The sequence below is a fragment of the Somniosus microcephalus genome, chromosome 6, assembly GCF_052327205.1.
Source record: "Somniosus microcephalus isolate GS21.2 chromosome 6, FLI_Smic_1.0, whole genome shotgun sequence".
In the NCBI taxonomy this organism is placed as follows: domain Eukaryota; kingdom Metazoa; phylum Chordata; class Chondrichthyes; order Squaliformes; family Somniosidae; genus Somniosus; species Somniosus microcephalus.
In genome coordinates, this window is record NC_140992.1 from 159,028,488 (window position 1) to 159,055,908 (window position 27,421).

Here is a 27,421-nt window from a genome sequence, read left to right on the forward strand (position 1 = left end):
ACACCATATGGTGATGCATCACATGCTAGCTGCACAGGTAGCTTTGGGTCGAAGTGTGTCAGGGCCTCCGACTTCAGCAATGCTTTCTTTGCTTGGGCGAAAGCTTCGTTGCACAGTTCAGTCCATTTCCATGTTTTGCCTTGACATAGCAACTGATGTAGCGGCTTCAGCAATGTTGCTAAGTCTGGAATAAACTTTCCATAGCAGTTAAATAGCCCCAGGAATGAATGTAACTGGCTCACATTCTGGGGTGCTGGGGCCTCCACGATCGCCTTGACCTTTGACGGCGCCTTGTGCAGGCCGGTAGCTTCAAGCACATGCCCCAGGTACTCAACTGAAGACTGAAAGAATTCACATTTGTCCTTACGAACGCTGAGTCTGTACTTTTTCAGTCGCTGTAGTGTCGCATCCAAGTTCAGAAGATGATCCTCCTCATTGCATTGCTAGTAAAAGAGGGGATAAATGCAATTGAAAGGAAGGATATTAACTCAGTTAATACAGAATCTATATGGGTGGAGCTAAGAAATAGCGAGGGGCGAAAAACATTAATAGGAGTGGTATATAGGCCTCCAAATAGTAAAATAGAGGTTAGGGAGGGCATCACGAGGGAAATTAGAGAAGCGTGCAATAAGAGCACAGCTGTCATCATAGGTGACTTTAACTTACATATAGATTGGACTAGCCTAATCAGTAAAAATAATGAGGAGGAGGAATTCCTTGAGTGTTTAAGGGATGGTTATCTGGATCAATATGTCGAGGAACCAACTCGGGAACAGGCTATATTGGACTGGGTACTGTGCAATGAGAAGGGACTAATCAGTAATCTTGTTGTACGGGGACCCTTGGGTCAGAGCGATCATAACATGATCGATTTCTCACTCGAAATGGAGAGCGAAGAAATTGACTCAGAGACTAAGGTCCTGAATTTAAACAAGGGGAATTATGATGCCATGAGACGGGAACTGAGTAGGTCTGATTGGACAACGTTCCTGAGAGGACTGGAGGTAGATAAACAATGGCAAACATTTAAAGATAGAATGACAAAATTGCAAAAATTGTTTATACCAATCTGGCATAAAAGGAAATCTAAAAAGGTGACTCAACCGTGGATAACAGGGGAAATTAGAGACAGCATAAAATCCAAAGATAGGGCGTATAAAATAGCCAAAAAAAGCGCCAGAGCGGAAGATTGGGAACAGTTTAAGATAGAGCAAAGGAGGGCAAAGGGCATGATCAAGAGGGGCAAAATAGCTTACGAAAACAAGCTGGCGGAAAATATAAAAACTAACTCCAAAAGCTTTTATAAATATATCAAAAGGAAAAGACTGGTGAAAACCAAAGTTGGTCCATTGCAGTCAGATACGGGGGAATATATAATGGGAAATAAGGAAATGGCAGATCAACTAAATGCATACTTTGGGTCAGTCTTTACGAAGGAAGACACAAAAAACCTCCCTGGGATATCGGGAAAAATAGGGACATTGGCAAAGGAGGAACTGACGCAAATCAATATCTCTAAGGATATGGTGTTAAGGAAGCTAAAGGGATTGAAGGTGGACAAATCCCCAGGGCCTGATAACATGCATCCTAGGGTACTGAAGGAGGTGGCCCTAGAGATAGCGGATGCACTAAGGATGATTTTTCAGAATTCATTAGACTCGGGAACAGTGCCGATGGATTGGAGGGTAGCTAACGTTACCCCACTATTCAAAAAGGGGGGTAGGGAAAAAGCAGGTAATTACAGACCTGTAAGCCTTACATCAGTTGTGGGCAAAATGCTGGAGTCCATCATTAAGGATGAAATAGCGGAGCACTTAGCAAATGGGGACAGGATAGGACAGAGTCAACATGGATTTACAAAGGGTAAATCGTGCTTGACTAATCTATTGGAATTTTTTGAGGGAGTAACTGGTAGAATAGATGGGGGAGAGCCAGTAGATGTGGTGTACCTGGACTTCCAAAAGGCCTTCGATAAGGTCCCACATAAAAGATTAGCATGGAAAATTGAGGCTCATGGGATAAAGGGGAAAGTTTTGGCGTGGATAGGGAACTGGCTGTCAGATAGAAAACAGAGAGTTGGAATAAACGGCTCATTTTCTGAATGGCAGGCAGTAACAAGTGGGGTACCACAGGGATCTGTCCTGGGCCCCCAGCTGTTCACAATTTACATTAATGACCTGGATCAGGGAGTCGGATGCAGCATTTCCAAATTTGCAGACGACACTAAACTAGGAGGTGGGGTGGGCTCAGAGGAAGAGACCAGGAAGCTCCAGAGCGATTTGGACAGACTGGGCGATTGGGCGGATAAATGGCAGATGCACTATAATGTGGACAAGTGCGAAGTTATCCACCTTGGGTGCAGGAACGGGAGGGCAAATTATTATTTAAATGGCAATAGATTGGGAGAGGGGGAAGTACAGAGAGACCTGGGTGTTCTTGTACACCAGTCACTGAAGGCGAGCATGCAGGTGCAACAGGCGGTCAAGAAGGCAAACGGTATGCTGGCCTTCATAGCAAAAGGGTTAGAATACAGGAACAGGGATACCTTGCTGCAGCTGTACAGGGCACTGGTGAGACCACACCTCGAGTACTGTGTACAGTTTTGGTCGCCTCATCTGAGGAAGGATGTTCTTGCCATGGAGGGGGTGCAGCGGCGATTCACCAGGCTGATACCAGGAATGGCGGGAATGACCTATGAGGAGAGACTATGTAGTTTAGGGATGTACACACTGGAGTTTAGAAGATTGAGAGGGGACCTCATAGAAGTGTATAAAATTCTGACAGGTCTAGACAGACTGGATGCAGAAGGAATGTTTCCCTTGGCGGGTGAAAACAGAACTAGAGGACATAATTTAAGGATAAGGGCTAAACCATTTAGGACAGAGATGAGGGGGAATTTCTTCACTCAGAGAGTGGTGAACCTGTGGAACTCATTGCCACAGAGGGCAGTGTACGCCAGCTCATTAAATATATTTAAGAGGGAATTAGATATATTTCTACGGGCAAAAGGGGTTAAGGGTTACGGAGAGAAGGCGGGGACGGGATACTGAATTAAAGGATCAGCCATGATCTCATTAAATGGCGGAGCAGGCACGAAGGGCCGAATGGCCTACTCCTGCTCCTATCTTCTATGTATCTATGTATCTATGTATTTGTCCCAGTGACAAGGATGTCGTCCAGGTAGCACTGGACTCCTGACAGTCCACTCAAAATCTGATCCATTGCCCTTTGGAATAGAGCAGGGGCCGACGTAATTCCAAACGGAAGGCGGCAGTACCTGTATAGCCCCTTGTGTGTCACAATTGTCAGCAGCTCCTTTGATTTGTCATCGACATGCATTTGTAGATAAGCCTGGCATAAGTCGATTTTGCTGAACTTTTGCCCTCCGGCCAGGCCCGTAAAGAGATCACCAATGAGGGGAAGAGGGTACTGTTCTGCAGACAGCACCAAGTTAATAGTCACTTTAAAATCCCCGCAGATTCAAATAGATCCATCCTTTTTCAGGACAGGGACAATGGGTGTGGCCCATTTGCTCACGCTCACAGGCTCCAGGACTCCATTCTCGACTAAGGCCTCCAAGTTAGCCTCAACTTTTGGCCTAATTGCATAGGGTACAGGTCGGGCTTTGTGAAACTTCGGCTTGCTGTCAGGTTTAATGTCCAGTCTCACGCTGATCTTTTTCATGCTCCCAAGTTCACCATTGAAGAGTTCTGCATGTTTGTTTAACACTGCAGTCAGACCTGACTCCCCTTTTGACATCATGCGGACTGCAGGCCAGTCCAGCGCGATTTTCTCTAGCCACGCACGTCCCAGTAGAGATGGGTAATTTCCCTTTACCACATATAGTGGCAGTTTCGCAGTCTGTCCGTTCAATTTAACTGTCACCTCAATGGCGCCTCTCATGGCCACAGGTTCGCCGGTATACGTCTTTAGCACAATGTTTGTTGGCTGAAGGGTAAGGTGCTTAAGCATTTTGTTGTAGACAGTGTCTGAAACAAGGGACACAGCTGCGCCCGTGTCCACCTCCATCCGCACTGATTGTCCCTCCACCAGTGGTGACAACCAGTAGCCATTTGGACCACCTGCAACCGTCAGTATGTGCACCTCTTCCTCCTCAGAGGTGTCGCTCCCCTCTGTTTTGCTTGTTCCATCATGCTGCACTGAATGAACACTCTTTTTCTTCTCTTGTCCAAATACAGACATATTGTTTTCATGCTTCCCTGCTCTGTCTGTTCTTTTTTTACCTCTACAGGCACGTTCAGTGTGACCCTTTTTGCCACTTTCGGCATTCCAGCTCCGTACACCAGCAGTCATTAGCGTGATGGCCCGTTATTCCACAACGGTAACATGTGCCGTTCCGCGCACCTTTAGGCTCAGACGACACCTTGCGAACTCTCCCTGTTGAACTAAACTGGTGAGCCTCCTTTTCCGCCATCTCCATGGAGACACTAACTTCAATGGCCTTTTCAAGAGTAAGGTTGTCCTCAGTAAGAAGGCGCTTCTGTGTAGCTGCACTTTGCAGACCACACATAAGTCAGTCTCTAATGGCGTCATTCAGCACCTCCTTGAACTCGCAGTGTTCTGACAACCTTTTCAAAGCAGCAATAAACATAGTCACTGTTTCCCCCTCCTCTTGATTCCATTTGTGAAATCTAAATCTCTCAACAATAACCAGAGGTTTCGGTGAAAAATGTGCTCCAAGAATTGCCACTAGTTGTTTATATGTTTTAGTTCCTGGCTTAACTGGCTGTACAAGGCTGCGCAGTAAATTGAATGTCTTTGCTCCCATTATACTCAAAAAGGTAGGCACGACCTTATCGTTTGCTACCGCATTCGCCAAAACAAAATAGTCAAAACGTTCCGTATAAGCGCTCCATTGCTCAACATTTTCATCAAAATCACCGATGTTTCCGAATATAGCAGCCATCTCACGTTTCAAATTTTAATTTCTGTTTACTCACTGCACCCGTAACGTTAATGTAATGCTGCAATCTCTGTTCCGAGTGTTTTGTAGTCGAAAACAAAGTTCCCACAACGTAGATTCATCCCATCCTCGTCGCCACTTTGTTGTGTCTGTACCTGTGCCGTTATACCTAAACACAATTAGTGCTCAGAACCCCGAGATTGCAAACATGCTGCTTCTTTATTCAAAAGGAAAGTTCTGGAGAAAAGTACAGAACAAAAAAGAGAACAAACCCAACCATTCATCTGCTGTGATAGCGCCACCGCAGGTGGGAGGAGAACACATAATTCATAACACTAACTTTTTGTGTTTCATGCACAAGGACCCCCAGGTCACTCTGTACTGCAGCAGTTTGTAATCTTTCTCCATTTAAATAATAATTTGCTTTTTTATTTTTCTTACCAAAGTGGATAACCTCACACTTTCCCACATTATACTCCATCTGCCAAATGTTTGCCCACTCACTTAGCCTGTCTTTATCCCTTTGCAGATTCTGTGTGTCCTCTTCACAACTTGCTTTCCCACTTATCTTTGTATCAGCAGCAAATTTGGCTGCATTACACTCGGTCCCTTCATCTAAGTCATTAATATAGATTGTAAATAGTTGAGGCCCCAGCACTGATCCCTTTGGCACCTCACTAGTTACCATTTGCCAACCGGAAAATGACCCATTTATCCCGAATCTCTGTTTTCTGTTAGTTAGCCAATCCTCTATCCATGCTAATATATTACTTCCAACCCCGTGAGCTCTTATCTTGTGCAGTAACTTTTTATGTGGCACCTTATCGAATGCCTTCTGGAAATCCAAATACACTACATCCATTGGTTCCCCTTTATCCAACCTGCTCGTTACATCCTCAAAGAACTCCAGCAAATTTGTCAAACATGATTTCCCTTTCATAAAACCATGCGGACTCTGCTTGACTATATTACGATTTTCTAAATATCCTGCTACTGCTTCCTTAATAATGGACTCCAACATTTTCCCAATGACAGATGTTAGGCTAACTGGTCTATAGTTTCCTGCTTTCTGTCTCCCTCGCTTCTTAAATAGGGGCGTTACATTTACGGTTTTCCAATCCGCTGGGGCCTCTCCAGAATCCAGGGAATTTTGGGAGATTGCAACCAATGCATCCACTATCTCTGCAGCCACTTCTTTTAAGTCCTTAGGGTGCAGGTCCTCAGGTCCAGGGGACTTGTCAACCTTTAGTCCCATTTACTTTACCGAGGACACAAAGAGTCTGCAAAGGAATATAGATAGGTTAAGTGAGTGGGCAAAAATTTGGCAGGTGGAGTATAATGTGGGAAAATGTGAGATTATCCACCTTGGTAGGAAGAATAAAAAAGCAAATTATTATTTAAATGGAGAAAGACGACAAAATGTTGCGGTTCAGAGGGATCTGGGGGTCTTCGTACATGAAACACAAAAAGTTAGCATGCAGGTACAGCAAGTAATTAGAAAGGCAAATGGAATGTTGGCCCTTATTGCAAGGGGAATGGAGTATAAAAGTAGGGATGTCTTGCTACAACTGTACAGGGCGTTGATGAAGCCATATCTGGAGTACTGCCTGCAGTTTTGGTCACCTTATTTAAGGAGGGATATAGTTGCTTTGGGGGCAATTCAGAGAAGGTTCACTAAGTTGATTCCTGAGATGAAGGGGTTGTCTTATGAAGAATGAGGTGATCTTATTAAACATATAAAATTCTGAGCAGGCTTGACAGGGTAGATGCAGAGAGGATGTTTCCCCTCGTGGGGGAATCTAGAACTAAGGGTCATAGTTTCAGAATATGGGACCGCCCATTTAAAACGGAGATGAGGAGGAATTTCTTCACTCAGAGGGTCGTGAACCTTTGGAATTCTCTACCCCAAAGAGCTGTGGAGGCGGTGTCACTGAACACATTCAAAGCGGAGATAGAGAGATATCTGAGCTAAAGGGGAGTCAAGGGTTATGGGGAGCGGGCGGGAAAGTGGAGTTGAGGCGGAGCAGGCTCGAGGGGACAAATGGCCTACTCCTGCTCCTATTTCTTATGTTCTTATTATGTCATAGAGTCATTACGGCACAGAAGGAGGCCATTTGGCCCATCGAGTCCCTGCTGGCTCTCTGCAGAACAAGCCAGTCAGTCCCATTCCCCCGCTCTATCCCCGTAGCTCTGCAACTTTATTTCCCTGAAGTGCCTATCCAGTCTCCCCTTGAAAACACTGAGTGTGTCCGCTTCCACCACCGCCGTTGGCAGCGAGTTCCAGGCCCTCACCTCTCGCTGCATAAAAAAGTTTTCCCTCACATCCCCCCTGAATTTCTTGCTCAAAACCTTAAATCTGTGTCCCTTGTACCATCAACTAGTGGGAACAGCCTTTCCAAGTCTAGCCTATCCAAACCCGTCATAATCTTGTACACCTCTATCAAGTCACCCCTCAACCTCCTTTGCTCTAATGAAAACAAATCCAGCTTCTCCAACCTGTCCTTGTAGCTAAGATCCCTCATCCCCAAACCATTCTGGGAAATCTCCTCTGCACCCTCTCAAGGGCCTTCACATCCTTCTTAAAGTGTGGTGACCAGAACTGGATGCAATACTCCAGTTGTGGCCTAACCAGTGCTTTATAAAGATTCAGTATAACTTCCCTACATTTGCACTCAATACATCTATTTATGAAACCCAAGATCCCATATGCTTTGCTAACCACTCTCTCAAGATGTCCTGCCACCTTCAGGGACCTATGCACATTGACTCCCAGGTTCCGCTGTCCCTGCACACTCTTTAAAACTATGCCATTAAGTGTATATTGCCTCTCCCTGTTCCTTCTGCCAAAATGCATCACCTCACACTTCTCTATTAAATTCCATCTGCCACTTGTCTGCCCATTCTGCTAGCCTTCCTATGTCCTGTTGCAGTCGATTGGTATCATCAATGTTAGCCACACCCCCAAGTTTGGCGTCATCAGCAAATTAAAAAATTACATAGAAACATAGAAGATAAGAGCAGGAGTAGGCCATTCGGCCCCTCGAGCCTGCTCCGCCATTCAATGCGATCATGGCTGATCATCCAAATTCAGTACCCTGTCCCTGCTTTCTCCCCATACCCCTTGATCCCTTTAGCCTTAAGAAATATATCCAACTCCTTCTTGAATATATTTAATAAATTGGCCTCTACTGCCTTCGGTGGTAGAGAATTCCACAGGTTCACCACTCTCTGGGTGAAGAAATTCCTCCTCATTTCTGTCCTAAATGGCTTACCCCTTATCCTTAGACTGTGACCCCTGGTTCTGGACTCCCCCGCCATCGGGAACATCCTTCCTGCATCTAGTCTGTCCAGTCAGAATTTTATAAGTTTCAATGAGATCCCCTCTCATTCTTCTAAACTCCAGCAAGTATAAGCCCAATCAACCCAATCTCTCCTCATACGTCATTCCTGCCATCCCAGGTATCAGCCTGGTGAATCTTCGCTGCACTCCCTTCATGGCAAGAACATCCTTCCTCAGATAAGGCGACCAAAACTGCACACAATACTCAAGATGTGGTCTCACCAAGGCCCTGTACAACTGCAGCAAGACATCCTTGTTCCTGTACTCAAACCCTCTCACTACGAAGGCCAACATACCATTTGCCTTCTTAACCGCCTGCTGCACCTGCATGCTTACCTTCAGCGACTGGTGCACAAGGACACCCAGGTCTCGTTGCACTTCACGTTCTCCCAATCTATTGCCATTCAGATAATAATCTGCCTTCCTGTTTTTGCCACGGATAACCCTCACATTTATCCACGTTATATTGCATCTGCCATGCTTTTGCCCAATCACCCAACCTGTCCAAATCATCCTGGAGTTTCTCGGCATCCTCCTCACAGCACACACGCCCACCCAGCTTTGTGTCGTCTGCAAATTTGGAGATATTACATCTAGTTCCCTTGTCTAGATCATTAATATATATTGTGAATAGCTGGGGTCCAAGGACCGATCCCTGCGGTTCCCCACTAGTCACTGCCTGCCACTCGGAAAAAGACCCGTTTATTCCAACTCTTTGCTTTCTGTCTGCCAACCAGTTCTCTATCCAAGTCAATACCTTGCCCCCAATCCCATGTGCCTTAACTTTACATGCTAATCTCTTATGCGGGACCTTATCAAAAGCCTTCTGAAAGTCCAAATACACCACATCCACTGGTTCTCCCTTATCTATTTTACCAGTTACATCCTCAAAAAATTCCAGTAGATTAGTCAAGCACGATTTACCTTTTGTAAATCCATGTTGACTTTGTCCGATCCGATCACTGTTTTTCAAGTGCTCTGCTGTTACATCTTTTATAATGGACTCTAGCATTTTTCCCACTACCGATGTCAGGCTTACCGGTCTGTAATTCCCCGTTTTCTCTCTACCACCTTTTTTGAATAGTCGGGTAACATTACTCTGTATTCCAATATCCAGGTCATTTATATATCAAAAAAAGCAGTGGCCCCAGCACTGATCCTTGGGGAACACCACCATCCTCCAGTCTGAAAAACAGCCATTTACCACAACTCACTGTTTTCTGTCCTTAAGCCAATTCCTTATCCAAGCTGTCACTGACCCACCTGTTCCACGAGCCTTAATTTTGTTAATCAGCCTTCTATGTGGTACTTTGTCAAACACCTTCCTAAAATCCATGTAGACAACATCCATTTCATTCCCTTCATCGATCCTTCCTGTTACTTCATCAAAAAATTCAATTAGTCAAGCATGATTTGCCTTTTACAAATCCGTGTTGGCTCTCCTTAATTAGCTTAAACCTCTCCAAGTGCCCGTTAAATTTTTCCTTGATTATTGTTTCTAAAACTTTACCCACCACTGAAGTTAAACTGACCGGCCTGTAGTTACTAGGATTGTCCTTACACCCTTTCTTGAACAATGGTGTCACATTTGCCACTTTCCAATCCTCAGGCACCTCCCCCGCATCTAGGGAAGATTGGAAAATTATGGCAAGCCCTTCCGCTATCTGCTCCCCCAATTCCCTTAGCAACCTGGGATGCAAGCCAACTGGACCAGGCGACTTGTCCACTCTAAGCATACCCAGCCTTTCTAGTACATCCTGTCTAACAATTTTCACCCCTTCCATTGCTACCGATATTTTGTCAGCATCCATCTCCTTAGTAAACACCGATACAAAGTACTCATTGAGTATTCTAGCCTTGCCCTGCGCCTCGAAGCATATAACACCTTCTTTGTTGCTAATAGACCCCACCCTGCCTCTTACTACCCGCTTACTGTTTACATGCCAGTAGAAGATTTTTCGGTTCCCTTTTATGTTAACCGCCATTCTACTCTCATATTCGCTCTTTGCCAATCTTATTTTCATCTTCACTTCCCCTCTCAACTTATTGTATTTGATCTGGTTCTCCCTTGAAGAATTCACCTGACATGCATCACACACCTTTTTTTGTTTCATCACCTTCTCTAATCTCCCTCATCATCCAAGGAGTCCTTGCCTTGGTTCCCTTACCCTTCCCTTGGTTCTCTTACCCTTCCCTCTTGTTGGAATGTACCTAGCCTGTACTTGGAACATCTCCTCCTTAAAGATCACCCATTGTTCCGTTACAGTTTTTACTGTCAGTCTTTGGATCCATTTTACCCTGGCTAGACCCTTTCGCATCCCACTGAAGTTTGCCCTATTCCAGTTTAGAAGTTCCACTCTAGATTGTTCCTTGCTCCTCTCCATTGCTAATCTAAATCTTATGATACGATGATCACTTGTACCCAAGTGTTCTCCCACAGACACTTGGTCGACCAGGCCCACCTCATTCCCCAGCACCAGATCCAGCAATGCCTCCTTCCTAGTTAGGCCAAGAACATACTGGTCAAGGAAATTCTCCTAAACACATTTCAGAAATTCCTCCCCCTCCTTTCCTAGCATTACCCCAATCGATATTTGGGTAAATAAAGTCCCCCAATATCACCACTCTACAGCGCTTGCATATTTCTGCGATTTCCCTGAAAATTTTCTCCTCTACCTCCCTCTCACTATTTGGAGTCCAATAGAATATGTGATCATACCCTTTTTGTTCCTCAACTCTAACCAAATGGATTCTGTCCTTGTCCCCTCAAGAGTATCCTCCCTTTCCAACACTGCAATGTCTTCCTTAATCAGCACTGCCACCCCACCACTCTTAGCTCCAAAAATCAAGAAGTAGTATCAGTTTGGGTGGAGCTAATAAACAGCAAGGGGCAGAAAACATTGGTGGGAGTTGTTTATAGGCCCCCCAAACAGTAGTTGTAATGTAGGGCAGAGTGTAAATCAGGAAATTAGAGGTGCATGTAACAAGGGTAATACAGTAATCATGGAGGACTTCAATCAACATATAGACTGGACAAACCAAATTTGCAGTAATAGTGTGGAGGACAAATTCATGGAATGTATGCAAGATAGTTTTCCAGATCAACATGTTGAGGAACCAACTAGGGAACAGGCTATTTTAGATCTAGTATTGAAAGGGTTCATTAATAACCTTGTCGTAAAGGGGCTTTTTGGGAAGAGTGACCATAATATGATAGAATTTGTATTGAGTTTAAAAGTGATTTAGTTAAATCGAAACTTGGGTCTTAAATCAAAACAAAGCAAACTACATAGGTATGAGGGGTGAGTTGGCTAAGGTAGATTGGGAAACTACATTAAAAGGTATGACAGTGGACAAGCAATGGCTAACATTTAAAGAAATAATACATAATTTACAACAAATATACATTCCTTTAAGGCACAAAAACCCCACAGGAAAAGTGGTCCAACCGTGGCTACCAAGAGAATTTAAAGATAGTATTAGATCAAAGGCAGAGGCTATAATGCTGCCAAAAACAGTAGTAAGCCTGAGGATTGGGAGGATTTTAGAATTCAGCAAAGGAGGACCAAGAAATTGATAAAGAAAGGGAAAATAGAATGAGAGTAATCTAGCGAGAGACATAAAAGCAGACTGTAAAAGCTTGTATAGGTATGTAAAAAGGAAATGATTAGCGAAAGTAAATATGGGTCCCTTACAGGCTGAGACAGGAGAAATTGTAATGGGGAATAAGGAAATGGCAGGGAAATTAAACAAATACTTTGTGTCTGTCTTCATGGAAGATGCAAAAACCTTCCCTGAAATAGTGCAGAACCAAGGCTCTAGCGAGAATGAGGAACTGAAAGAAATTATTAGTAAAAAAAAATACTGGAGCAATAAATGGGACTGAAAGCCAATAAATCCCCTGGACCTGATGGCCTACATCCTAGGGTTTTGAAAGAGGTGGCTATAGAGATAGCAGATGCATTGGTTGTCATTTTCCAAAATTCCATAGATTCCCGCGGATTGGAAGGTAGCAAATGTAACCCCACTATTTAAGAAAGGAGGGAGAGAGAAAACGGGGAACTACAGACCAGTTAGCCTGACATCAGTAGTAGGGAAAATGCTAGAATCTATTATTAAGGACGTGGTAACAAGGCACTTAGAAAATAATAATAGGATTGGGCAGAGTCAACACGGATTTATGCACAGGAAATTGTGTTTGACAAATCTGTTTTTTGAGGTTGTAACTAGCAGAATAGATAAGGGGGAACCAGTGGATGTGGTGTATTTGTATTTTCAGTAGGCATTCGATAAGATGCCACACAAGAGGTTATTAAACAAAATTAGGGCTCATGAGATTGGGGGTAATATACTATCATGGATTGAGGATTGGTTAACGGACAGAAAACAGAGAGTAGGAATAAACGGGTCATTTTCGGGTTGGCAGGCTGTAACTACTGGGGTATTGCAAGGATCAGTGCTTGGGCCTTAACTATACACAATCTATATCAATGATTTGGATGAGGGGACCAAATGTAACATATCCAAGTTTGCTGATGATACAAAGCTGGGTGGGAATGTAAGTTGTGAGGAGGATGCAAGGAGGGCTCAAGGGGATATAGACAAGCTAAGTGAGAGGGCAAGAACATTGCAAATTGAATTAAATGTGGAGAAATGTGAACTTATCCACTTTGGTAGTAAAAATAGAAAGGCAGAGTATTTTTTAAATGGTGATAGATTGGGAAATGTCGGTGTTCAGAGGGACCTGGGTGTCTTTGTACACAAATCACTGAAAGTACAAGAGTCAAGATGTCAAACTGCAATTATATAGGGCCCTGGTGAGACCACACCTGGAGTAGTGTGCGCAGTTTTGGTCTCCTTACCTAAGGAAGGATACACTTGCCACAGAGAGAGTACAACAAAGGTTCACCAGACTGGTTCCTGGGATGGGGGATTGTCCTATGAGGAGAGATTGAGTAGACTAGGCCTATATTCTCTAGAGTTTAGAAGAATGAGAGGTGATCTCATTGAAACATACAAAATTCTTACAGAGCTTGACAGGATAGATGCAGGGAGGATGTTTCCCCTGGCTGGCGAGTCTAGAACCAGGGGTCACAGTCTCAGAATAAAGGGTTGGCCATTTAGGACTGAGATGAGGAGCAATTTCTTCACTCAGAGGGTGGTGAATCTTTGGAATTCTCTACCCCAGAGGGCTGTGGAGGCTCAGTTGTTGAATATATTCAGGACAGAGATCGATAGATTTTGAGTATTAAGGGAATCAAGGGATATGGGGACAAGGCAGGAAAGTGGAGATGAGGTAGAAGATCAGCCATGATCTTATTGAATGGCGGAGCAGGCTCGAGGGGCCAAATGACCTACTCCTGCTCCTATTTCTTATGTTCATGTGCTGGGGATGTACTGAGTGCGGTGTCACAGTGGTGCTGGGGAGATGCACTGAGTGAGGTGTCCCAGCGATCGGTGCTGGGATATGTACTGAGTGAGGTGTCCCAGCGATCGGCGTTGGGAAATGCACTGAGTGAGGTGTCACAGCGGTGCTGGGGAGATGTACCGAGTGGGGTGTTCCAGCGATCGGTGCTGGGATATGTACTGAGTGAGGTGTCCCAGCGATCAGCGTTGGGAAATGCACCGAGTGAGGTGTCACAGCGGTGCTGGGGAGATGTACCGAGTGGGGTGTTCCAGTGATCGGTGCTGGGATATGTACTGAGTGAGGTGTCCCAGCAATCGGCGTTGGGAAATGCACTGAGTGAGGTGTCACAGCGGTGCTGGGGAGATGTACCGAGTGGGGTGTTCCAGTGATCGGTGCTGGGATATGTACTGAGTGAGGTGTCCCAGCGATCGGCGTTGGGAAATGCACTGAGTGAGGTGTCACAGCGGTGCTGGGGAGATGTACTGAGTGAGGTGTCCCAGCGATCGGTGCTGGGATATGTACTGAGTGAGGTGTCCCAGCAATCGGCGTTGGGAAATGCACTGAGTGAGGTGTCACAGCGGTGCTGGGGAGATGTACCGAGTGGGGTGATCCAGTGATCGGTGCTGGCAAGAAGTACCGAGTGGGGTGTCCCAGTGATTGGTGCTGGGACGCCTAATGTTTACTGATGTTGATTGATAAGCTCTGTATGTTGGCTTGTTTCACAGGTGATATTGAACGGAGGATGGTGGGGGTGGGTTATGGATGAATCGGTAACACGGTCAAATATATATGAAGTCCGACGGTCACATAAGAACATAAGAAATAGGAGCAGGAGTAGGCCAATCGGCCCCTCGAGCCTGCTCCGCCATTCAATAAGATCATGGCTGATCTGATCCTAACCGCCAATCTACTATCACAGAACCATCTCCTGAATCGAACAGAATTAGACACACGAAATAGGAGCAGGATCAGGCTACACGGCCCCTGGGCCCGCTCCGCTACCCACAGGGCCATGACCGATCCGAACCTAGACTCATGTCCAAATTCCTGCCCGCTCCCTGTAACCCTTAATTCCCTTTACTTCTAGGAAACTGTCTATTTCTGTTTTAAATTTATGTAATGATGTAGCTTCTACAGCTTTTTGGGGCAGCATACTCCATGGACCTACCATCCTCTGAGTGAAGTAGTTCCTCCTCATCTCAGTTTTGAAAGAGCAGCCCCTTATTCTAAGACTATTCCCCCTAGTTCTAGTTTCACCCATCATCGGGAATATCCTCCCCGCATCCATCCGATCCAACCCCTTCACAATCTCATATGTTTCAATAAGATCGCCTCTCATTCTTCTGAACTCCAATGAGTAGAGTCCCAATCTACTCAACCTCTCCTCATATGTCCATCCCCTCATCCCCGGGATTAACCGAGTGAACCTTCTTTGTACTGACTCGAGAGCAAGTATGTCCTTTCTTAAGTATGGACACCAAAATTGTACGCAGTATTCCAGGTGCGGTCTCACCAATACCTTGTACAACTGAAGCAATACCTCCCTATTTTTATATTCTATCCCCCTAGCAATGAAAACCAACATTCCATTGGCCTTCTTAATCACTTGCTGCACCTGCATACTAACCTTTTGAGTTTCGTGCACCAGGACCCCCAGATCCCTTTGTACTTCAGTACTTTCCAGTTTCTTGCCATTAATAACTTGCTCTACGATTTTTCCTGCCAAAGTGCATAACCTCACACTTTCCAGTATTGTATTCCATCTGCCAAATCTCTGCCCACTTACTTAGCCTGTCTATGTCCCCTTGCAGGTTTTTTATGTCCTCCTCACTCACTACTTTCCCTCCCATCTTAGTATCATCTGCAAACTTTGATATATTACACTCGGTCCCCTTCTCCAAATCGTTAATATAGATTGTAAAGAGTTGGGGACCCAGCACTGACCCCTGCAGAACACCACTAGTTACTGATTGCCAGTCTGAGAATTAACTATTTATCCCAACTCTCTGCCTTCTGTTAGATAGCCAATCCTCTATCCATGCCAGAATATTACCCCCAATCCCGTGATTTTTTATCTTAAGCAATAATCTTTTGTGTGGCACCTTGTCAAATGCCTTTTGGAAGTCTAAATACACTACGTCCACTGGTTCCCCTTTATCCACCCTATATGTTACTTCCTCAAAGAACTCCAGCAAATTTGTCAAACATGACTTCCCCTTCATAAAACCATGCTGACTTTGTCCTATTAAATTATGATTATCCAAATGTCCTGTTACTGTCTCCTTAATAATGGACTCCAAAATTTTACCTACCACAGATGTTAGGCTAACCGGTCTATAGTTTCCAGCCTTCTCTCTACTGCCCTTTTTAAATAAGGGTGTTACATTAGCAGTTTTCCAGTCTGCTGGGACCTTTGCCGAGTCCAGGGAGTTTTGGAAAATTATTACCAATGCATCCACAATCCCTACCGCCACTTCCCTCAAGACCCTAGGATGTAAGCCATCAGGTCCAGGCGATTTATCCGCCTTGAGTCCCATTATTTTACCGAGTACCACTTCCTTAGTGATTTTGATCGTGTTTAGCTCCTCCCCCTCTTTAGCCCCCTGTTTGTCCAGTGTTGGGATATTCGTAGTGTCTTCTACTGTAAAGACTGATATAAAATATTCAGTGTTTTTGCCATCTCCATATTTCCCACCATTAATTTCCCGGTCTCATCCTCTAAGGGACCAACATTTACTTTAGCCACCTTTTTTCTTTTTATATAACTATAAAAACTCTTACTATCTGTTTTTATATTTTTTGCTCATTTACTTTCATAATCTATCTTCCCTTTCTTAATCAATCTTTTTGTTATTTTTTGCTGTCTTTTAAAGTTTTCCCAATCCTCTATCCTCCCACTAGATTTGGCTACCTTATGTGCCCTTGTTTTTAGTCGAATGCTATCCTTAATTTCTTTACTTAGCCACGGATGGCTGTCTTTTCTTTTACACCCTTTTCTTCTCAGTGGGATATATATTTTTTGGAAGTTGTAAAATAACTCCTTAAATGTACACCACTGATCATGTATCGTCTTACCCTTGAATCTATTTTCCCAATCCACTCTACTCAATTCCGCTCTCATACCTTCATAGTCTCCTTTATTCAAGCTTAGCACGCTTGTTTGAGATCCAACATTCTCACCCTCTTATTGATGTTATGGTCACTCATTCCAAGGGGATCCTTTACTAGGACATTTTTAATTAATCCTGTCTCGTTACACAGGACCAGATCTAAGGTTGCTTGCCCCCTGGTCGGTTCAGTTACATACTGCTCAAGAAACCCATCCCTAATACACTCAATGAACTCATCCTCAAGGCAGCCCTGCCCAATTTGATTTGTCCAATTAATATGATAGTTAAAATCCCCCATAATTATAGATGTTCCCTTATTACAAGCCTCAACTATTTCCTGATTGATACTCTGTCCAACAGAGTTGCCACTGTTCGGAGGCCTATAGACTACGCCCACTAGTGTTTTTTTCCCCTTATTATTCCTTACCTCCACCCAAACTGTTTCATTATCCTGATCTTTTGACCCAATATCATTTCTCTGTATTAGTGATTCCTTCCTTTATTAACATAGCCACCCCACCTCCCCTTCCTTCCTGCCTGTCCTTCCTGGTCGTTAAATAACCTGGTATGTTTAATTCCCAGGCATTGTCACCCTGCAGCCATGTTTCTGTAATGGCCACAAGATCATACCCATATGTAGTTATTTGTGCCATTAACTCGTCTATTTTGTTACGAATGCTACGTGCATTCAGATAGAGAACTTTCAAAGATGTTTTGTGACACTTAGTTCTTGCTTTTGCCCTTTTTATTACTTTACCTTTTACTCCATACCTTCTGCCCCTTCCTGACACGCTCTGGTTTTTAATTTCCCCACTGCTACCTAAGTCTATGACCTTCTCTGTTGTCATTTTTATTATTTGCTCTCTAGGAACCTCCCCCCCACTAGTTAGTTTAAAGCTCTCTCTGCAGCCCTAGTTATATGGTCCGCCAGGACTAGTCCCAGCACTGGCCAAGTGAAGCCCGTCCCAACGGAACAGCTCCCTCCTGCCCCAGTACTGGTGCCAGTGTCCCAGGAAGCAAAACCCATTTCTCCCACACCAGTCTTTGAGCCACGCATTTAACTCTCTAATTTTATTTGTCCTAGCCAAATTCGCTCGTGGCTCAGGTAATAATCCAGAGATTATTACCCTTGTGGTTCTGCTTTTTAATTTGGCCCCTAGCTGCTCAAACTCCCTCAGCAGAACCTCCTTCCTTGTCCTATCTATGTCGTTGGTACCAACATGGACCACGGCAACTGGATCCTCCCCCTCCCACTCCAAGTTTCTCTCCAGCCCAGAGGAGATGTCCTTAACCCTGGCACCGGGCAGGCAACACAGCCTTCGAGACTCTCGCTCTCGGCTGCAAAGAACTCTATCTATCCCCCTAACGATACTATCCCCTACCACTACAACATTTCTTTTAACTCCCCCCACTTGAATGGCCCCCCGCTCCACGGTGCTGTGGCCAGGTTGCTCATCCTCCCCGCAGTCCCTGTTCCCATCCTCACAGGGAGTAAGAGCCTCGAACCTGTTGGACAAGTGCAAGGGCTGCGGCTCCTCCAACACTTCCTCCTGGATCCCCGTACCTGCCTCACTTCTAGTCACACCATCCTGACCCTGGCCACGGACTACATCTGAATTAATTAATCTAATTGGTGTGAATACCTCGTGATACACAGAGTCCAGGTAACTCTCCCCCTCCCTGATGTGTCTCAGTGTTTGAAGCTCGGACTCCAGCTCTTCAACACGGAGCCGGAATTCCTCGAGCAGCCAACACTTACTACAAATGTGATCACCGTGAGCATCAATGGTGTCCACCAGCTCCCACACATTGCAGCAGCAACACATCACCTGATCTCCCATTCTATGTAATTAATTAAATTTATTATTATTCTTAAATACCCTCTGCCCCGATTCTAGATGGTGAATATCACACCTTAGAAACTATAAACCAAAGAGATTTAAGCTTAAAAAGGGAGAAATACTTACCAACCAATCACTTACCCGCTTTCTGGTGACGTCACACTTGGATTACTTTTTACCTCTCTCCTTCCCTCCGAGTTCCAAGACTGGAGATTGGTACGCCTTACCTGGGTCTCTGGAGCCTTTATACAGCCGCTCAGCCCGCGATTCCCACCAATTCTCGCACTGAGGCCTTACCTGGGTGTCGGGAGCCTTTATACAGCCGCTCAGCCCGCGATTCTCGCACTGAGGCCTTACCTGGGTCTCTGGAGCCTTTATACAGCCGCTCAGCCCGCGATTCCCACCAATTCTCGCACTGAGGCATTACCTGGGTGTCGGGAGCCTTTATACAGCCGCTCAGCCCGCGATTCTCGCACTGAGGCCTTACCTGGGTCTCGGGAGCCTTTATACAGCCGCTCAGCCCGCGATTCTCGCACTGAGGCCTTACCTGGGTCTCTGGGACTTTATACAGCCGCTCAGCCCGCGATTCCCACCAATTCTCGCACTGAGGCCTTACCTGGGTGTCGGGAGCCTTTATACAGCCGCTCAGCCCGCGATTCTCGCACTGAGGCCTTACCTGGGTCTCGGGAGCCTTTATACAGCCGCTCAGCCCGCGATTCTCGCACTGAGGCCTTACCTGGGTCTCTGGGACTTTATACAGCCGCTCAGCCCGCGATTCTCGCACTGAGGCCTTACCTGGTCTCTGGGGCCGTTCTACAGCCGCTCAGCCCGCGATTCCCACCAATTCTCGCACTGAGGCCTTACCTGGGTCTCGGGAGCCTTTATACAGCCGCTCAGCCCGCCGATTCTCGCACTGAGGCCTTACCTGGGCTCTGGTGCCTTTATACAGCCGCTCAGCCCGCGATTCTCGCACTGAGGCCTTACCTGAGTCTCGGGAGCCTTTATACAGCCGCTCAGCCCGCGATTCTCGCACTGAGGCCTTACCTGGGTCTCTGGGACTTTATACAGCCGCTCAGCCCGCGATTCTCGCACTGAGGCCTTACCTGGTCTCTGGGGCCGTTATACAGCCGCTCAGCCTGCGATTCCCGCCGATTCTCGCACTGACGCCTTACCTGGGTCTTGGGAGCCTTTATACAGCCGCTCAGCCCGCGATTCCCGCTGATTCTCGCACTGAGGCCTTACCTGGTCTCTGGAGCTTTTATACAGCCGCTCAGCCCGCGATTTCCGCACTGAGGCTTTACCTGGGTCTCTGGGACTTTATACAGCCACTCAGCCCGCGATTCTCGCACTGAGGCCTTACCTGGGTCTCTGGGACTTTATACAGCCACTCAGCCCGCGATTCTCGCACTGAGGCCTTACCTGGGTCTCTGGGACTTTATACAGCCGCTCAGCCTGCGATTCCCGCCAATTCTCGCACTGAGGCCTTACCTGGGTCTCTGGGACTTTATACAGCCGCTCAGCCCGCGATTCTCGCACTGAGGCCTTACCTGGGTCTCTGGGGCCTTTATACAGCCGCTCAGCCCGCGATTCCCACCGATTCTCGCACTGAGGCCTTACCTGGGTCTCTGGGACTTTATACAGCCGCTCAGCCCGCGATTCTCGCACTGAGGTCTTACCTGGGTCTCTGGGACTTTATACAGCCGCTCAGCCCGCGATTCTCGCACTGAGGCCTTACCTGGGTCTCTGGGACTTTATACAGCCGCTCAGCCCGTGATTCTCGCACTGAGGCCTTACCTGGGTCTCTGGGACTTTATACAGCCGCTCAGCCCGCGATTCCCGCCGATTCTCGCACTGAGGCCTTACCTGGTCTCTGGGACTTTATACAGCCGCTCAGCCCGCGATTCCCGCACTGAGGCCTTACCTGGGTCTCTGGGGCCTTTATACAGCCGCTCAGCCCGCGATTCTCGCACTGAGGCCTTACCTGGGTCTCTGGGACTTTATACAGCCGCTCAGCCCGCGATTCCCACCGATACTCGCACTGAGGTCTTACCTGGGTCTCTGGGACTTTATACAGCCGCTCAGCCCGCGATTCCCACCGATTCTCGCACTGAGGCCTTACCTGGTCTCTGGGGCCGTTATACAACCGCTCAGCCCGCGATTCTCTAGTCAAAATTCTGCTGAATCTCAAAGGCACAATGGAAATGGCCGAGCAGAGAAAGGCACCTAGGCCGGTCCCTGGTGAGAGAGACCGGAGACATGGAAGTTGCTTTGTTGTGTGAAACAGTATTGCAATCTCCGCTGTTAATGGTTTCCTGGATTTGATATCACATTTCAGCCAATCAGATAACCATATGGTCACTGCATCAATGAGCATCACCAAAGGCCAACGGAAATCAATCAAGAGGAAAGCTGCTGCTGGCAAAGAGAGTTACCACCTCTCAACGGTGAGCAGGGGAGTACTCAGGGCAGACGGAAAGAAGCAGCTCTGCCTGAAAGCCTTTACCCAGAAACTTAGTGAAACCAAGTGAGGTTTCTGTGATTCTGTTTCTGTGATTCTGTGAAGCCTGGCCATTTATCCTCACTTCAACAGAAGAACTCAAAGGGGCAAAGGTTAATGGACTCATTCCTGTGCCATGTTACAACTGCCTAATCCAAAAGCTGCTCTATGTACCTAGTTTTGTAAATAAAAACCTACGTTATTTTAGCCTGTAACAGCTCTGGCCTGTGGAGTGAAATTGAGACAGAGTGGTGGAGGGAGAGGGAGAGGAAGGCTGACTGTGCATCACCAATAGCCGACACCCAAAAGAACAGGTGCCATGGGGAGGGGAGAACGAGGGCAAGAGTGTGGGTTTGGGTTTTGCCTAATACTGTCCTCCTGCTCATGACAGAAAGATAGGCAGAGGAAGTCTGTACTTTACCTGCTGTCGACTGATAATTTCCCAACAGATCAGCCATGGTCTAATTCAATGGCTGAACAGGCTCGAGGGGCTGAATGGCCTTCTCCTGCCTACTCCACAAAGGCCGGTACGTACCACACTATCAGATCATTATGTCCAAGCTGAAGCTAACAGATTTATTTACGATAAGATATTTACTCAGAAGCAGAAAGTCACAGCAAAATATTTGTAGTACAATACTTTAAAAAAAGACGAATCAGCCCACAAGGGGTTAAAATACACCTTTTTAGAATGCATTTCTTACTCAGTTCATCATTTCGATTCGTGGGGCACTGGCACCGGCACCAGTACTGGGGAAAGAGAGAGCTGTTCCATTGGGATGGACTACACCTGAACCATGCTGGGACCAGAGTTCTAGCAAATCGAATAACTAGGGAGGTAGATAGGGCTTTAAACTAAATAAGACAGGGTGGGGGGGGGGGGAGGGTCCCGGTGGAGAGAAATCTAGAATGCTAAAGAGAAAAGACAAGGAAGCAGTGCAGGAAAGTGATTGGGGTAAGGATAACCAGATTGTGTCAGGAAGGGACAGAGTGTACAAACAAAAGAGTGCACTAACAAATAGGGTCTGGGTAATAAAAAATGGTAATAAAACAAATAGGACCATAGTACAAAAAAATGTTTAAAAGGCATGGTATCTGAATGCATGAAGCATTCGTAATAAGGTAGACGAATTAACAGCGCAAATAGATGCAGACGGATACGATATAACTGCGATTACAGAGACATGGCTGCAGGGTGACCAAAGCTGGGAGCTGAATATCCAAGGATATTCGATGTTTAGGAAGGACAGGCAAAAAGGAAAAGGAGGTGGGGTGGCGTTGTTAGTAAAGGATGAAATCAGAGCAATAGTGAGAAAGGATATTGGCTCAGAAAATCAAGATGCAGAATCAGTCTGGGTGGAGCGAAGAAGCACCAAGGGGCAGAAAACATTGGTGGGAGTTGTCTATAGGCCTCAAAACAGTGGTGATAATGTAGGGAATGGCATCAAACAGGAAATTAGAGATGCATGCAAAAAAAAAAAAAAAAAAAAAAAAAAAAAAAAAAAAAAAAAACAAGGGTACTACAGTAATCATGGGTGACTTTAATCTACATATAGACTGGCCAAACCAAATTAGCAATAATACTGTGGAGGATGAATTCCTGGAGCGTGTACAATATGGTTTTTTAGACATGTACGTTGAGGAGCCAACTCGGGAACAGGCTATCCTAGATTGGGTATTGTGCAATGAGAAGGGGTTAATTAATAATCTTGTTGTGCGGGGTCCTTTATGGAAGAGGGACCATAACATGATAGAATTCTTCTAGTAGTCCAATCCGAAACTAGGGTCCTAAATCTAAACAAAGTAAACTACGAAGGTCTGAGGAGTGAGTTGGCTATGATAGATTGGGTAGCTTCATTAAAAGGCATGATGGTGGATAGGCAATGGCTAACATTTAAGGAACTAATGCATGAATTGCAACAGTTATACATTCCTTTTTGGCGCAAAAACACAAAAGGAAAAGCGGCTCAACCATGGCTAACAAAAGAAATTAAGGATAGTATTAGATCCAAAGAGGAGCCATAAAAAGTTGCCAGAAAAAGTAGCAAGCCTGAGGATTGGGAGCAGTTTAGAGCTCAGCAAAAAAGGACCAAGAGATTGATTAAGAGGGGAAAAATGGAGTATGAGAGTAAAATTGCAAGAAACATAAAAGTGGACTGTAAAAGCTTCTACAAGTATGTAAAAAGAAAAAGATTAGTGAAGACAAATGCAAGTCCCTTACAGTCAGAAATGGGAGAATTTATAATGGGGAACAAGGAAATGGCAAAGCAATTAAACAAATACTTTGGTTCTGTCTTCACGGAAGAGGACACAAATAACTTCCCAGAAATGCGAGGGAGCCAAGGGTCTAGTGAGAAGGAGGAATTAAAGGAAATTAGTAAATAAATAGTACTGGAGAAATTAATGGGACTGAAAGCCGATAAATCCCCAGGGCCTGATAATCTGCATCCCAGAGTACTAAAAGAGATGCCATGGAAATAGTGGATGCATAGTAAGCTCCCCACTGGAGCAGAGATAAATTACAAATGAGAAACTGTTCAACCTCCATCGCCTCCAGTCCAGAGCCAAGGTCGTCCCATCCTCTGTCATCGAATTACAGTATGTAGACGACGCTTGCTTTTGGGCACACTCAGAGGTCGAACTCCAAACCATCGTCAACACCTTCACCGAAGCGTACAAGAGCATGGGCCTTACACTAAACTTCCATAAGACAAAGGTCCTCTACCAACCTGCCCCTGCCACACAGTACTGCCCCCTGATTATCAAAATCCATGACAAGGCCTTGGACAACGTGGACCACTTTCCATACCTCGGGAGCCTACTGTCGACAAGGGCAGACGTCGAGGACGAAGTCCAACACCACCTTCAGTGTGCCAGTGCAGCCTTCGGTCGCCTGAGGAAGAGAGTGTTTGAAGACCAGGACCTCAAACCCGGCACCAAGCTCATGGTCTACAGAGCAGTAGTGATACCCACCCTCCCGTATGCCTCAGACATGGACCATGTACAGCAGGCACCTCTCAAAGCACTGGCGAGGTACCACCAACGCTGCCTCCGCAAGATCCTGCAAATCCATTGGCAGGATAGGCGCAACGTCAGTGTTCTTGCTCAGGCCAACATCCCCAGCATCGAAGCTTTGCCCACGCTCGATCAGCTCTGATGGACGGGTCACATCGTCCGCATGCCCGATACGAGACTCCTAAAACAAGCACCCTACTCGGAGCTCCGGCACGGCAAGAGAGCCCCAGTTGGGCAGAGGAAACGCTTCAAGGACACCCTCAAAGCCTCCTTGAAAAAGTGCAACAACCCCACCGACAGCTGGGAATTGCTGGCCCAAGACCGCACAAAGTGGACGAGAAGCATTCGGGAAGGCGCTGAACATCTCAAGTCTCTTCGCTGGGAGCAAGCGGAAGCCAAGCGCAAGCAGCGCATGTCAACCCAAGCACCCCACCCACCTGCCCCTTCAACCACCATCTGCCCCACCTGTGACAGAGACTATAAGTCCAGCATTGCACTCATCAGTCACCTTAGAACTCAGCAACGAGGGACTGCCTAAGAAGAAGAAGGATGCATTGGTTCTCATCTTCCAAAATTCCATAGATTATGGAACACTTCCTGCCGATTGGAGGGTGGCAATTGTAACCCCACTATTTAAAAAAGGAGGGAGCAAGAAAACAGGGAACTACAGACCGGTTAGCCTAACATCAGTCGTAGGGAAAATGCTAGAGTCTATTATAAAGGATGTGATAACAGGACACTTAGAAAATATCAACGGGATGAGACAAAGTCAACATGGATTTATAGAAACATAGAAGATAGGAGCAGGAATAGGTCATTCAGCCCTTTGAGCCTGCTCCGCCATTCAATGAGATCATGGCTGATCATCCAAATCAGTACCCTGTCCCTGCCTTCTCCCCATATCCCTTGATCCCTTTAGCCTCAAGAAATATATCCAACTCTTTCTTGAATATATTTAATGAACTGGCCTCCACCACCCTCTGTGGCAGAGAATTCCACAGGTTCACCACTCTCTGGGTGAAGAAATTCCTCCTCATTTGAGTCCTAAATGGCTTACCCCTTATCCTTAGACGATGACCCCTGGTTCTGGACTCCCCGGCCATCAGAAACATCCTTCCTGCATCTAGTCTGTCCAGACCTGACAAAATTTTATAGGTTTCGATGAGATCCCCTCTCAATCTTCTAAACTCCAGTGAGTATAAGCCCAATCGACACAATCTCTCCTCATACGTCATTCCTGCCATCCCAGGTATCAGCCTGGTGAATCTTCGCTGCACTCCCTCCATGGCAAGAACGTCCTTCCTCAGGTAAGGTGACCAAAACTGCACACAATACTCAAGGTGTGGTCTCACCAAAGCCCTGTACAACTGTAGCAAGACATCCTTGTTCCTGTACTCGAGCCCTCTTGCTACGAAGGCCAACATACCATTTGCCTTCTTAACCGCCTGCTGCACCTGCATGCTTACCTTCAGCGACTGGTGCACAAGGACACCCAGGTCTCTTTGCACTTCCCCTTCTCCCAATCTATTGCCATTCAAATAATAATCTGCCTTCCTGTTTTTGCCACCAAAGTGGATAACCTCACATTTATCCACATTATAGTGCATTTGCCATGTTTCTGCCCAATCATCCAGCCTGTCCAAATCATACTGGAGTTTCACGACATCCTCCTCACAGCTTACCCTCCCACCCAGCTTTGTGTTGTCTGCAAATTTGGAGATATTACATCCAATTCCCTCGTCCAGATCATTAATATATATTGTGAACAGCTGGGGTCCTAGGACCGATCCTTGCGGTACCCCACTAGTCACTGCCTGCCACTCGGAAAACGACCCGTTTATTCCAACTCTTTGCTTTCTGTCCGCCAACCAGTTCTCTATCCAAGTCAATACCTTGCCCCCAATCCCATGTGCCTTAATTTTGCATGCTAATCTCTTGTGTGGGACCTTATCCTTTTATGAAAGGGAAATTGTGTTTGACAAACCTACTGGAGTTTTTTGAGGATGTAACTGGTAGAATAGGTGAGCGAGAACCAGTGGATGTGCTGCATTTGGATTTTCAGAAGGCCTTTGATAAAGTTCCACATAAGAGGTTAGGGCGCAAAATTAAAGCACATGGGATTGGGGGTAATATACTGGCATGGATTGAAAATTGGTTAACAGACATGAAACAGAGAGTAGGAAAAAATGGGTCTTCTTCGGGGTGGCAGGCGGTGACTAGTGGGGTACCGCAGGTATCAGTGCTTGGGCCCCAGCTATTCACAATATATATCAGTGATTTGGATGAGGGAACCAAATGTAATATTTCCAAGTTTGCTGACGACACGAAACTAGGTGGGATTGTGAGTTGTGAGGATGATGCAGAGGCTTCAAGGCAATTTAAACAAGTTGAACGACTGGGCAAATACATGGCAGATGCAATATAACGTGGATAAATGTGAAGTTGTTCACTTTGGTAGGAAAAACAGAAAGGCAGAGTATTATTTAAATGGTGATAGATTGGGAAATGTTGATGTACAAAGGGACCTGGGTGTCCTTGTACACCAGTCACTGAAAGCAAACATGCAGGTGCAGCAAGCAATTAGGAAGGCAAATGGTACGTTGGCCTTCATTGCAAGAGAATTTGAGTACAGGAGCAAGGATGTCTTACTACAGTTATACAAGGCCTTGGTGAGACCACGCCTGGAGTACTATGTGCAGTTTTGGTCTCCTTACCTAAGAAAGGATATACTTGCCATAGAGGGAGTGCAGCGAAGGTTCACCAGACTGATTCCTGGGATGGCAGGACTGTCGTATGAGGAGGGATTGGGTCAACTAGGCCTGTATTCACTAGAGTTTAGAAGAATGAGAGGGGATCTCATTGAAACGTATAAAATTCTGACAGGACTAGACAGACTGGATGCAGGGAGGATGTTTCCCCTGGCTGGGGGCTCTAGAACGAGGTGTCACAGTCTCAGGATACAGGGTCGGATATTTAGGACTGAGATGAGGAGAAATTTCTTCACTCAGAGGGTGGTGAACCTGTGGAATTCTCTACCACAGAAGGCTGTGGAGGCCAAGTCACTGAATATATTTAAGGAGGAGATAGATAGATTTCTAGACACAAAAGACATCAAGAGGTATGGGGAGACAGCGGGAATATGGTATTGAGATAGAGGATCTGCCATGATCATATTGAATGGCGGAGCAGGCTCGAAGAGCCGAATGGCCTACGCCTGCTCCTATTTTTTCTATGTTTCTATCACACGATGAGGCTTTTGGAAAAAAAACCTTCAAAGGCTGAGGCTG

At 46.0% G+C, this 27,421-nt stretch overlaps 2 protein-coding genes across 2 annotated transcripts in view; one reads left to right on the forward strand and one right to left on the reverse strand.

Annotated features, from left to right (window-relative positions):
* Window positions 1-27,421, reverse strand: part of LOC147116141 (septin-7-like) — an 845,307-nt gene that overhangs the window by 9,304 nt on the left and 808,582 nt on the right. The gene's annotated exons all lie outside the window — the stretch shown is intronic.
* LOC147116142 (septin-7-like) overlaps window positions 20,974-27,421 on the forward strand; it is a 78,821-nt gene continuing 72,373 nt past the window's right edge. Inside the window, exon 1 of the mRNA XM_085989545.1 lies at window positions 20,974-21,066. Within this exon, the coding sequence (XP_085845671.1) occupies window positions 20,974-21,066 (93 nt within the window). The remainder of the gene's footprint in view (window positions 21,067-27,421) is intronic.